Source organism: Manis javanica, chromosome X, assembly GCF_040802235.1.
Source record: "Manis javanica isolate MJ-LG chromosome X, MJ_LKY, whole genome shotgun sequence".
NCBI classification, from domain to species: Eukaryota; Metazoa; Chordata; class Mammalia; order Pholidota; family Manidae; genus Manis; species Manis javanica.
Window position 1 is genome coordinate 15599789 of NC_133174.1, and position 12662 is coordinate 15612450.

At 42.1% G+C, this 12662-nt stretch overlaps 1 protein-coding gene across 1 annotated transcript in view; it reads left to right on the plus strand.

Annotated features, from left to right (window-relative positions):
• Positions 1 to 12662, plus strand: part of PHEX (phosphate regulating endopeptidase X-linked) — a 184883-nt gene that overhangs the window by 62021 nt on the left and 110200 nt on the right. Inside the window, exons 9-11 of the mRNA XM_037020426.2 lie at positions 401 to 546; positions 9261 to 9354; positions 12019 to 12147. Coding sequence (XP_036876321.2) covers positions 401 to 546; positions 9261 to 9354; positions 12019 to 12147 — 369 coding nt within the window. The remainder of the gene's footprint in view (positions 1 to 400; positions 547 to 9260; positions 9355 to 12018; positions 12148 to 12662) is intronic.

Genomic DNA, 12662 nt, shown 5'->3' on the forward strand with positions numbered 1-12662 from the left:
GAAGAATGCAGGGGGCACAAGTGGTGGGGAGGGATGCTATGGCAGCAGAGAGGAGGGGAGGAAGGGGTGGAGAGAGCACAGAATGGAGGAAGGTGGGGAAGGAAGAGAGAATGGAGGAGGAGAGGGTTGGGGAGGAAGGGAAAGTGCTGGAGGGGCAGGGGAGCGAATGTGCCTATGGCCTGGGTATGTTTTCCATGCACACATGGAACAGAGTACACGTTCCATTTCGGACTCAGGCAATGGGTCTGGGCGTTTATTTTCTAGAGTTTAGCAGTTGCATCTTTAATTATTTGGTCTGAAATCACAAATTGCAATGGATTATGTTCAAGCCCTCCTCTTTGCCTTTCTCCTTGCTTGCTCCCCGAAAGACGTTCCTTACTCCTTTTCTCTCTCTCCTCAGTTTGACTGGCTGGGCTACATCAAGAAGGTCATCGATGTCAGACTCTACCCTGACCTGAAAGACATTGGGCCCTCAGAGAACGTGGTGGTTCGCGTCCCACAGTACTTTAAGGATTTATTTAGGATATTAGGCTCTGAGAGGAAAAAGTAAGAGCTTTCTGGTGCATTTGACTGTGACTTTTGTTTGTCCTTTTAAATAATAAGACCTTCCCTCTCACATCCTTTGAAGATTGTTTTTTTAAAAAGTTGCATCAAAAGACTCTTAGGGAAAATTATGGTGCCCCTTTGTGATGAATTGGCCAAAAGCATCCTCGGGTAATTTACTTGCTGTGATAACAACAAACATGCAGTGTTTCCACCCCTTATTTCTGGTTTTTCTCCATATTTTTCTCTCTGAAAGCCTAAATTGTTTACTAGTTTTGGAAACTAGTTATATAATGACGTTATTTTCTGTGATTTTTATACGAACATCTATTTTTTTCCCCAGTTCATTCTTGGTCTTCTGCTGCTCTTTTCCCACCTGATTTCTTTTCAGCCAGTAAGTCACTTTGTGGCAATAAACTGAAGTACACCTATATTGAAAAGATGTAAGACTACTCTGAGAGCCATAGAAAAATTGTGCCAATGAAACAACTTCAGGAACTGTCAGGTTTTTCTTATTTTAAAGAATCTTTAGAATTTGTTGCTTTGCTACGTTAGCACTACAAAACAAGGAAAACTTAACAATGACCCACAAAGAGAATTCTATGTCTTCATGAAGCCATTCTGATTTGACTACAGAAAATGAAGCACAGGAAGTTCAATTAGTTTACAGAAACAATTTACTAGGCTAATTGCCAGGCCACGATTAAAAATAACATTTCTTATTTGGACTTAACACAACAGTATGTTGGTAGGAGTTACGTTAAAAAAAAAAGACACCCGCAAAAGTCTTAGGAATAAAATGTAGCATCCTTCCCCACCTATGGAAACACACACCTTTGAAGAGCTGTGGTTTTTTTTAAGATGGTATTTTGTCATGATCCAAGCAATATGTGTTCATTGAGGAAAATGTGCAGAAGAGTAAACATACAGAAAAGTGAGAGAAGAAACATTAATTTCACTCAAAATTCTACCATTTAGAGATAAGCCGTGATTCTCTGAAAATTTTCTAAGTGAAGATTGACTGTGTGGGATAGAACCTTGCTATTCAAAGTGTGCTACGTGGACCAGTGACGCCAGCAGGGTCCTCTCAGCCCTTCGTAAAACTAGAGATTCCAAGGCACCTCCTCTATGGAGGCTGATACAGTGGAGTGAGGGTGAGGCCCAGGAATCTGTATTTTAACAAGCACCTCAGGAGAGACTTTTTTTATTAAGTTACCATTGATACACAATCTTATGTTGGTTTCAAATATACAACACAGTGGTTCAACAGTTACCCATATTATTAAATCTTCACCCCCTCCAGTGTGGTCATTATCAACATACAGAGATGTTACAGAATTGTTAACTGTATTCTCCGTGCTGTACTACTATCCTCCTGACCAACCTATATTGTGATTGTGAATTATTGTGGCCCTTTATCCCTTTTCCTCCTCTCCCCACACTTCCCAACCCCTCCCCCTTGGTAACCACTAGTTCCTTCTCTGTGTTTCTGAGTCTACCGCTATTTTGTTCCTTCTGTTTTGCTTTGTTTTTATACTCTACAAATAAGTGAAATCATTTGGTATTTGTCTTTCTCTGCCTGGCTTATTTCACTGAGCATAATACCCTCTAGCTCCATCCATGTTGTTGCAAATGGCAGGATTTCTTTTATTTTTATGGCTGAATAATGTTCCATTGTGTATATGTACCACATCTTCATCCATTCATTTATTGATAGACACTTAGGTTGCATCCATATCTTGCCTATTGTAAATAGTGCAGCAATAAACATAGGGGTGCATATGTCTTTTCAAATTGGGGATCTTGTTTTCTTTGGATAAATTCCTAGGAGTGGAATTCCTGTGTCAAATGGTACTTAGATTTTTAGCTTTTTGAGGAACCTCCATATTGCTTTCCACAATGTGGAACTAATTTACATTCCCACCAACAGTGTAGGAGGGTGCCCCTTTCTCCGCATCCTCACCAGCATTTGTTGTTTATTATCTTTTGGATGCTGGCCATCCTAACTGGTGTGAAGTGGTATCTCATTGTGGTTTTAATTGCATTTCTCTCATAATTAGTGATGTGGAGCACCTTTTCATGTGCCTGTTGGCCATCTGAATTTCTTCTTTGGAGAACTGTCTATTCAGATCCTCTGCCCATTTTTTAATCGGGTTATTTGTTTTTTGGGTGTTGAGGCATGTGAATTCTTTATATATTTTGGCTGTTAACCCCTTATCAGATAAGTTATTTATGAAATAATCTCCCATACTGTAGGATGCATTTTTGTTCTGCCGATGGTGTCCTTTGCTGTACAGAAGCTTTTCAGCTTGATATAGTCCCACTTGTTCATTTTTGCTTTTGTTTCCCTTGCCCAGGGAGATATGTTCATGAAGAAGTTGCTCATGTTTATGTCCAAGAGATTTTTGCCTATGTTTTCTCCTAAGAGTTTTATAGTTTCATTACTTACATTCAGGTCTTTGATCCATTTTGAGTTTACTTTTGGGTATGGAGTTAGACAATAATCCAGTTTCATTCTCTTACATGTAGCAGTCCAGTTTTGCCAACACCAGCTGTTGAAGAGGCTGTCATTTCCCCATTGTACATCCATGGCCCCTTTATTGTATATTAATTATCATATATGCTTGGGTTTATATCTGGGCTCTCTAGTCTATTCCTATGACCCATTGACCTATTGGTCTGTCCCTGTGCTGGTACCAAATTGTTTTGATTACTGTGGCTTTGTAGTAGAGCTTGAAGTTAGGGAGCATAATCCCCTCAGCTTTATTCTTCCTTCTCAGAATTTCTTTGGCTATTCAGGGTCTTTTGTGATTCCATATGAATTTTAGAACTATTTGCTTTAGTTCATTGAAGAATGTTATTAGTATTTTGAGAAGGATTGCATTGAATCTGTAAATTGCTTTGGGCAGGATGGCCATTTTGACAATATTAATTCTTCCCACCTAAGAGTACAGGATAGATTTCCATTTGTTGGTGTCTTCTTTAATTTCTCTCATGAGTGTCTTGTAGTTTTCGGAGTAAAGGTCTTTGACCTCCTTGGTTAGGTTTATTCCTAGGTATTTTATTCTTTTTTGATGCAATTGTTAATAGAGTTTTCCTGATCCCACGGGAGTCTTATGATTAAGTTTCTTGGGGGACCCACTGCATTAGAAGACTTACTCATGTTAACCACCACACGGTTAACAATTATCTGTGATCCTTAAAATAACTATATGTTTTTCCCATTTTGCAGATGAAGAAGCTGAGGTTAAGTGACTTGTCCAAATATATACCTCTAAGAGGAGGCAGAGCTGACATTCTAAACTGGGTCATGGTCACCCTCATTTCTATGCCCTGTCTTTTTTCCATACAGGGCCATGTATGGAAAAGAGATATTTTGCTACTAGTTTTGGGGACCGACAACTCTCCTGCCATTTTCAGGGTTACAGAGCCACCCTGGATATCAGCTGCTCATTTCTTGACTGCTGCCTCCCCCCCTGTATCATTCCCCTAGCCAGCCTGGTGGGATTAGAGCCGTCTGTCTGACTAAGTGGCTGCGGGGACAGCAGCACTGACTGGCAGGTGGTGCATGGCACAAAATTAGAGTGACAAGGTCCCCTGGAGGTGGTGCCAGAGACTGCATTTACCCTTGCAGTTCAAGGGAGTAGGTGGCCAGGGCAGGGCCATTTGGAGGCATGAGCTGGAGGCTGCCTATGGGGAAAAGAAGTTGGGGTTCAAGGTGGAGCTGTGGTGAGGATGCAGTGTTTTGCTGAGCCCCTCAAGGTCTGCACATCTCTTCCCAACTCCATGTTGAGTAGTCTCGCATGGATAGTTTGAAATCAACTCTGGTGGGAATGTTCACATCATGAAAATCAGCAAATGCTACAAATAACATTTTTTGTTTCTTGGCAAGCCGGTTGTGAAACATTTACTAGCACATCACTGAATGAAAGGCTCTGCAGACTTCCCTCCCATTCTTCCCCCCGTGCCCCCTGCAGGCGTCCCCTGACTTGAGCCTGTCTCAGATACTCACCATCTGATTTGGTCTGAGGAGCAAGAATGAGAGAGGAGGAGGCGCTGAGGAAGGGGGTTAAAGAGATTTGACTTGGGATCATCTCCTGGCCATGGCTGGCCTCCTGCAGATCATCTGCATTAGAAGTATTTTTTTAGCAGGCTGGCCTGAGCAAACCCTTGCAGATTTTGCCAAGCCTGTGTGGTCTTTCCTGTCTTCAGTTTTATTTTCATATGAAGTGAACACAGTGTACTTTCAAAGGAGCTGATTCTTGTTGGACAGATGCTCCTAGAGGCTTACCTGGAAAGTGCTGCTATGGGACCTCTTACAGGGCTCAGCGCTGCTGCATGTGATCTAGGGCCTTGCTGTTGAAAGTATGGCCACTGAGAGCAGTAGAGGCCTTGCCTGAGAGCTCATGGGAAATGCAGAATCGCAGGCTCCACCCCTGACCTACTGAATCAGAATCTGTGATTTAATAAGATCCCAGGGTCTTCATACACACATTAACATTTAAGAAGCACTGACCTGGCATTTAGAAAGTCCTAGTTTAGTGTGCAGAAAGATGAGAAGATGGAGTTTTCCTAGACCAGTGATTCTCAAACCCAAGGAGCATCAGCAACCCCCTGGCAGGCTTGTTTAAACTGCCTGCTGGGCCCCACCCCAGTTTTTGATTCAGTAGGTCTGGGCCAAGCACAGGGATTTTCTGACAAGTTCTCAGGTGACGCTGAATCTGCTGGTCTGGGGAAATGCTTTGGGAACTACTGCCTCTAGGCAGCCTCTAGGATTGAGGAAGAACTCTTTGGCTTTGAGAACCTTTGAGAAGAACCTGTTTGGCTCACTTCAGGTAGTCTGACTCAGAGAAGCAAATGCAAGCTCTGGAATCTGAAGACCCAAATGTTCTGGATGGGACACATACTTGGAAGTCCCTTGACCTCTGACCTTTGTTTTCTTCATCTGAAAATGAGGATAATAATAATAACCATCCCATGGCATCATCATAAGGATTCAAAGAGGAACTTTACGATCTCCTAAATGCAATACAAATGTAAGCTGTCACTAATTGACAATGGACAGCAAGAGCTTGTTTAAAAAAAAACTCTTTCCAGTCAGAGGCTTTGGGAAATGATTTCATGTTATCTTCATGGTGGGGTCTCTCCTGGGATGCTTTGTTTTCCCTCTACTTTATCGCCGTTTGGGGAAATTATCATACTGCTGATAATAGTTTTTGAAAAAAAAAAGATATGTGTTATTTTCAAGGACTGTTGCTGAGTCTGATTTTGTGTGTGTGGCGATGTATCTGAGCATTAAGTGGCAGTGGTTCGGTCATTATGGTCAGACCTGCGCCTGGTGTGGCCCTATTAGCCCTCCAAAGCTGTGCTCCCGGGCCGTCTGTCGGTATATTTATAACAATCAGTGCCGCTGTCTTGCTGAGTGAGCTTCCCCACGGTCCGGCTTCCAGCTTGCAGAGGTCTTGTGGCGATGCTGTCGTCCTCATGACGCCTTGCCTGTGAAGGCCTCCCACACTATTCTTTCTTCGCATGCATAGATTTCTGTGGAGTGTGTGTTTTGGGGTCTCTGTGGCTGGCCAGGAAGTCTTTTCTGAATTAGTGGTGTTAGTTCGTCACCGTGTAGCCTGGGGAGAAGCACACAGCTTTAGCAGCAGGCATACTTTGGTCTGGTCTAGCCTCCATCACTTATCACACGGGTTCCCAAGTTGGCTGCACGTGGGGAGTTTAAAAACAATACTTATATTGGGTCTCACCCTAGAGATTCTGATTTAATTGGTTTGAATTTTCCTGGGCATCTGGACTTTTAAAACTCCCCAGGTTATTCTACTATATTGGAGACCCATTGAAGGTGTGTGATCACGAATTACTTAATGGTCCTAGGTCTCAAGTTTGTTACTATGTAAAATGGGTACAATACAGCTCTCCTACAGCAGTGCTCTGGGGCTTATAGATAATGTGAGATTCCTTACGTGGTATGATTTCAAGGGAGCAGGAAAGGCCCACACCCCTAAACCCCAGCACGCTTCCACCACAGTGCCTCTTCTACCATCACCCTCAGGCTCCATTGTAACCACTTCCCCAGTTAATCTGGCTCGTCACTGCCCCCTTGATGGAATATCTTTTGAATTCATGTAAGCATGTTTCCTGGCTGTGGACCTCCCTCTGACCTGCACCTGTGGGTCCAGCACAGCTCTCACACCCAGAAAGCAGTATTTTAAGGTTGCAGAATATATAGACCTTGTGGTCAGGCCTGGCTCTGCCCCTTTGACACTGCACCCTGGATGCTGCCTGAGCCTTCTACACTGTAGCTGCCCCTTTCTGCCCATCTCCGTGAGTGAAGACCCTGCTCACCATGCCCCCCAACATATAAATTAGGATTCCTACAGTATTTGGCCTGTCAAGAGTTCATGTTCTTGCTTCCTACACCTAAGCTTTGCGTTCTTCAGGCATAGCCCAAGCGCCGTCCCTCTTGCCAGGCCAATTCTTATCCCTCATTTTGAGGTATGTGCTTCTTCTGGTGAAGTGTCTGGCACACACTTGTGGGTGCTAGGGTTGGCCAAATCATTATTTATGCACTGCCTTGTTTCTCCTGCTCAGCCAAAAGCTCCAGGAGACCGGAGACTGTGTCTTTCTCACCTTTCCATCTCCCTCGCATCTACAGCTTCCAGTACATAGCTGTTGCTCAGGATGTGCTCAGTGAATAAATGATAGAAGGGTCCCTTATGTATTTACCATGTATACGTCAGTTCCAAAGCTGATGATATGAGCAAGCTGGACTGTGAGTCCTGTGTCCCCAAACAAGACTCTCAGGTTCTCTAAATGTAGCTGCTGGGTTCTTATTTCTTTACATACTTCATGGAATCTGGAGTGATATGATACTTGGCCAAAAGTGAGTGCTCAGTGGGCATTTCATGTCCTGCTTAGGTATAGCGATATGAACTCAAAAGATCCAAAGGAATGACCTGGAACTACCTGCTTATCATCGTAGTCTCCAAAGAGCGTGGACAAGCGTAGACTTGGCTTGATGAGAGCGGTAGTCTCTGAGGGGAAGTGTGCATATCTCAGCAAGATCCACTGGGTCTGAAATTTTAGAACTTCTATATATCTTTATTTTTTCCATTGAAAAAATAAGAAGGCTTTATTGAGTTCTATAGATGGCCACGGACTCTTCATTTGATCTCTGTAGCATGCAACAGGGAGGGCAGTGTCACACACACTCACTGGTTTGTTTTCATTCAATATATTGAGAATAACCTCAAGCTGTTTACACATATATGTGTAGATTTATGAACTGTATTATCTGGCTTGATCCTTACAAAATGAACAAGTGGCTTAAAGAATTCTTGCAGAGAAGCAGGAGTTGAAGCTCTTAGTAATAGTGCAAGCCTGCAGTGAATGGCAAGAAAAAGTCAGAAGTGGCCCTTCTCCCACTCTAGTTTGCACTCTTGGTTAGCCAGATGACAAGGTAAAAACAATGGCAGTCCAACCAGAGCTGACAAGGATATGGTCAAAATGTTTTGAAATAGTCACAAAGACTATATGAAATGTGGATTTATATCCACCCTCATTGTGTTAACCTAATCTTACATGGATAAGGTGTTTTGAAGAATTAACCCTAATTGTATTTGAAGGATTAACTAATGACTCTTGAAAAGTATTTCATATTATCTTTTGAAAGTTCTATTTCTATATTTGTTGAAGCATTTCTAATATGTTAGTCCATTAGTGCATTTCTATATAAATAACTATACGTATATTGGGTATATGGGCTGAAACATATTTAACTGCTAAGCATGTACGTCCACTAGGTTAAAGCCATGCAAATGCGAGTGTGGGCTGTTCTTGATGGGCCACTTACCGTCATCATGTCACACTGCTCCCACATGGTGGGCTGACCCCAGGGCCAGCTCAGGAATGTGTGGTATTAGTCACCATGGTAATGGCACAGCTGGGAGGGGATGGGTCATTAAAAATTCATCACCACTATTGATTTAGAAATTAATTCAGATCATACATCCTTCTGAGATGTGGGCCTCTTTGCTTATAGGAAAAGGCAACACTTGACAAAATGTAACTGATTTTTAAAAATACATACAATGGACATTGCATGAGCATATGCGATTGTTCATATGTTTGGAAGTGATTGACAACAAAAACTGTAAATTACTCTTTGTCAAGCATTGTGTTACTTATTTTAACGTCACAATCATCCTGTGAGGTAGGGATCACCCTTACTCAATGACAAAGAGAGAAAATCGGTGAGCTTAAGTGACTTGAGCAAGCTTACATACCTCGTAAGAAGAGAACCAGTGTGCAAACCTAGATAATTGCTAGCAGCCAATATATTATTGCTCATTTGTTTCCAAAGGTTAGACTTCATCTGCATTTTATCCAGTTACCTAGTGATTTGAAGGTGTTGACCATTTCTAGACATGAAAGTCTGGGCAACAGCAGCTCCCATGCCCTGAGAGGGAAAGCAAGATGCTCATGCTGAGGCCTGGGGCTAGAATCTTTGTTTCTTCTATTAGGTGGTGGAAGGCAAGCCAGTTTTGGTTGAGCTTATTGACACTGTGTCATCTTACGTCATTTTGCAAGTGCAAGTTCTGTGGTTTTTCTGAGCAAGGAGTCCCTTTGACTCCCAGTTTTTCCCAAGGTGTTCTACAGAGCATCAGATAGCAACCTAAATACAATAAATATACAACTCTCTCTGTTAACAGGACCATTGCCAACTATTTGGTGTGGAGGATGGTTTATTCCAGAATTCCAAACCTTAGCAGGCGCTTTCAGTATAGATGGCTAGAATTCTCACGGGTAAGTTTAAAGAAGATTGTAATGTTACATCTGTTGGGGCAAAATTTTTCCTCTCCCTTTCAAGGTTCTTCTGGCTGATCTAAAAATCAACCTGACAAGACAGGTTAACAGGAGAAAATCAAACAGAAGTTCAGTAACATGAAAACCTCCAGTTTGCTTGGGAGAGACCCAGGAAAGCTGAGCAACTCCCCAGAATGTCGGAAGCCACCAGCTTAAATACCATCTTCAGCTAGAGACAAAAGAAGATGTTTGAATGGGTGGGGGGCGTGCAGGGAGTCAGTTTTGGGAGGTTTTCAGGCAAAGCAAGTTAACCAAGGGTAAGGTTGTTAGGCGGATTCAAGTCCTTGCCTTCTGCATTAATTAGGGTTTCTAGAGATTTAGAATCTACCTCTTCTTCCAGGTAGAGAGAGACGCCCTTACACATGGGATTTCCCTTATACATGTAAATGTCTGTTACAAAAGAGTAATTTCTATTTCCAGAGCTCCTCTTGTGTCTGCTGTTTCTTAAAAATAACCAGGGTAAAATGATCCTTGTGCCAAAGAGGCATATCTTGCTGGAGGTGGCAAAATTTGCTCCCCTGCGCAATCCTGGATAACTTCACCTGCTGGAACAGTCCATATATTAAATAATCCACTAAAAACCATCTCGAGGGATTGGACCGAGAGAGTTTAGTAGCCTGAGCTCTGTTTTTTTTGGTATCTGTGTGTGTGCTTTATTTCTTTTTATTGAGGTAACCTGATGCCCAGGGAAGTACACTTGAGCTCTACTTCGAGGAGGCGCGTAAAACTATTTCAGGCAACACTTGGGGCCATCTCAGCGTTTTCATGCTCCCACTGTTAGCACTCCCTTTCCCCCACTGTTTTAAACTGCATCACTGTGATTATAGTTTTGCTATTTCTTAGTGATATGTTTGTATCAGTATTCTGAATATTCAAAATATGCATAATATATGTATCAGGTGGTAAAGTTTCACCTTTAATTTGGGAACAGAGTTTTGTCTTTAATTTTACTTTGGCCTTCATTCAATCTTTGAATTTATCTTAATTCTGTTAGGCCAAAGACGCTTAAAATTTCATTTTCTGCGAGCTGGCTCAACTGCCTGAAACACTTTTCTTCTCCCCTCTCACCTGGCTCTTTGATCTTTGCTTCTCTCTCACTTGTTTTCCTCTTAACTTACAGAGGTGTTACTCTTGTGTCTTTTTCAGAGGCTTTTGTCTGAGAACTTCTCCCACTAATAGAGAATGTAAGGATTTTGTGGCTTTTTTTTCATTTTAAGGATTTTTAAGGACTTTTGTGACTTTTAAAAAATATTGTGTTTTTCCTTCACTTGAAATTGAGTGAGTGACAGATTTTGTAAGCTACAATTTCATTTAATAGACATTTTAGTTATTAGAGAAACTGGTAAGAGCAGAAATTCTCAGTGGGCCATTGCTCTTGAGGAGTAACAATTGTTTTGGATACATTTTGGCCCGTAAACTCACTCTGATACTGAGTTTTATAAGAACAGCATAAAACAACTATACATAATGAAGTCACATCAAAGGGTTAAGCCGCAAAGCAAGTAGATTATAGATACGTATGTGTGTGTATATTTTTAACTCCTATGGATCACATAAGAGATGCCACCCAGCTGCTTTTCTCTCACCATGAAGAGAGTAAGAGAGAGGTGGAAGCAGTAGTGTGCGGAAATTTGAAGTTAAATATGGGGATGTTTCTTTAGTGTAAAGTGCTAAATATAATATTGAATTGCCAAAGACAGTTGCACGCTCTCTGCAGAGGTTTTAAAAATAGATTCATTCCTTACCTCTGAGAGGGGTTGTGTTACCAGAAAGCAGAGGATGCATAGATGAATTTAGGTAGAATTCCATTCTCTCTGTACCAACAATCTGGGTCTGATACTGTGCATGGGGTGCCTCCAGCCGCCATTCCCAGGGCCTCCCCCGCTCTCTGCCACCTGCACCTTGCATTTTGAGCACTCCAAAATGCCAACCTCCAAGGGCAGTTTATACAATATTTATTTCTTTGCTTTCATCACTAAGTCTAAACCTTTGACTCTGCCACGACCTGCTTTGGAACCTCCTTGCTTGTTTATAAATGGTTTAATTGGGACAGATGGGGAAAACATTACATCTGTGTTGTCCTTGGTTACCGATGTGTTCTTTTCTGTGACAGTGTAAATATGCTTCCTGAATTGCTCATGGTGGGCTGTGCCCTCCTTGGCCTTGTGAGTGCCCTACCCAGGGCAAGGGAACCATCGCTGGGCAGGACCTTTGATCACCTCGTGATTTTAGACATTTCCTGCTAGAACTTCAGTTCTCTGTAGACTTTAAGGACTGTGTGGACACTTGGAGAGCATTCCCTCAGGTCCCTGCTAACTGCAGAAAAGCTATGCCATTGTTCCAATCCTCCTTTTCATGAGGAAAGTTGGAAGGAAATGATAAATATGTTATTTTCCACTGTCAAAATATTGTCATTTAGTTTTAAATATAACTGGATCAAGTAGAAGTGGTTTCTTCATCTGCTTTCACCTTTGGCTCTGGGATCTGACCCATGTGTGTGAGTTGGGATATGCAGTGTTTTGTAGACTGTTTTCAGGTTTGAATTTTTTTCAGCCATAGTTTTTATTGAAATGAACTTCAATCTGGATCAATGATCTCCCACAGGTAATCCAGGGCACCACAACTTTGTTACCTCAGTGGGACAAATGTGTAAACTTCATCGAAAGCGCCCTCCCATATGTTGTTGGAAAAATGTTTGTGGATGTGCACTTCCAGGAGGATAAGAAGAAGATGGTAAGTACTGCTTCCTGCCTGGTAAGAACAATGGCAGATGTGACACAGATAGGGGCAGCAGGCCAGTGTCAGCCTTCAAGCGACGAATCTAGGTAAGAGCTTTGCTTCAAAGAGATACTCCTACAGTACGATGTTAACTCAAAACTCAAACTCAAACCTAGATGTACTCATGAAAATTAAGCAAATTTAGAGGTGAGAAAACAAAGTGTGACATCATGTCACCTTGAGTCAGAATTCTTCTGGTAGAAGTTAAATGTGTTGAAGTCATGCTTAGTAAAAAGGGGCTTAGATAATTTTATGATTAGATATTTGAACTGCTGTAATTACAAAAAGTGGAGGTTTTCTCGGTAGGCCTCTTTGTTTCAGAGGTGAGGGAAGCTGGAGACCCAGAGGTGAAGTGGTTTGCAATGCATTTAACAACTGTTAGATGGCTTAGAAACAGGAATAAGATGCAGATGTTTTCCTCCTCTCCTTAACAAACACTGGTTTCTAAAAACGTGAGAAGTGTGGCATTT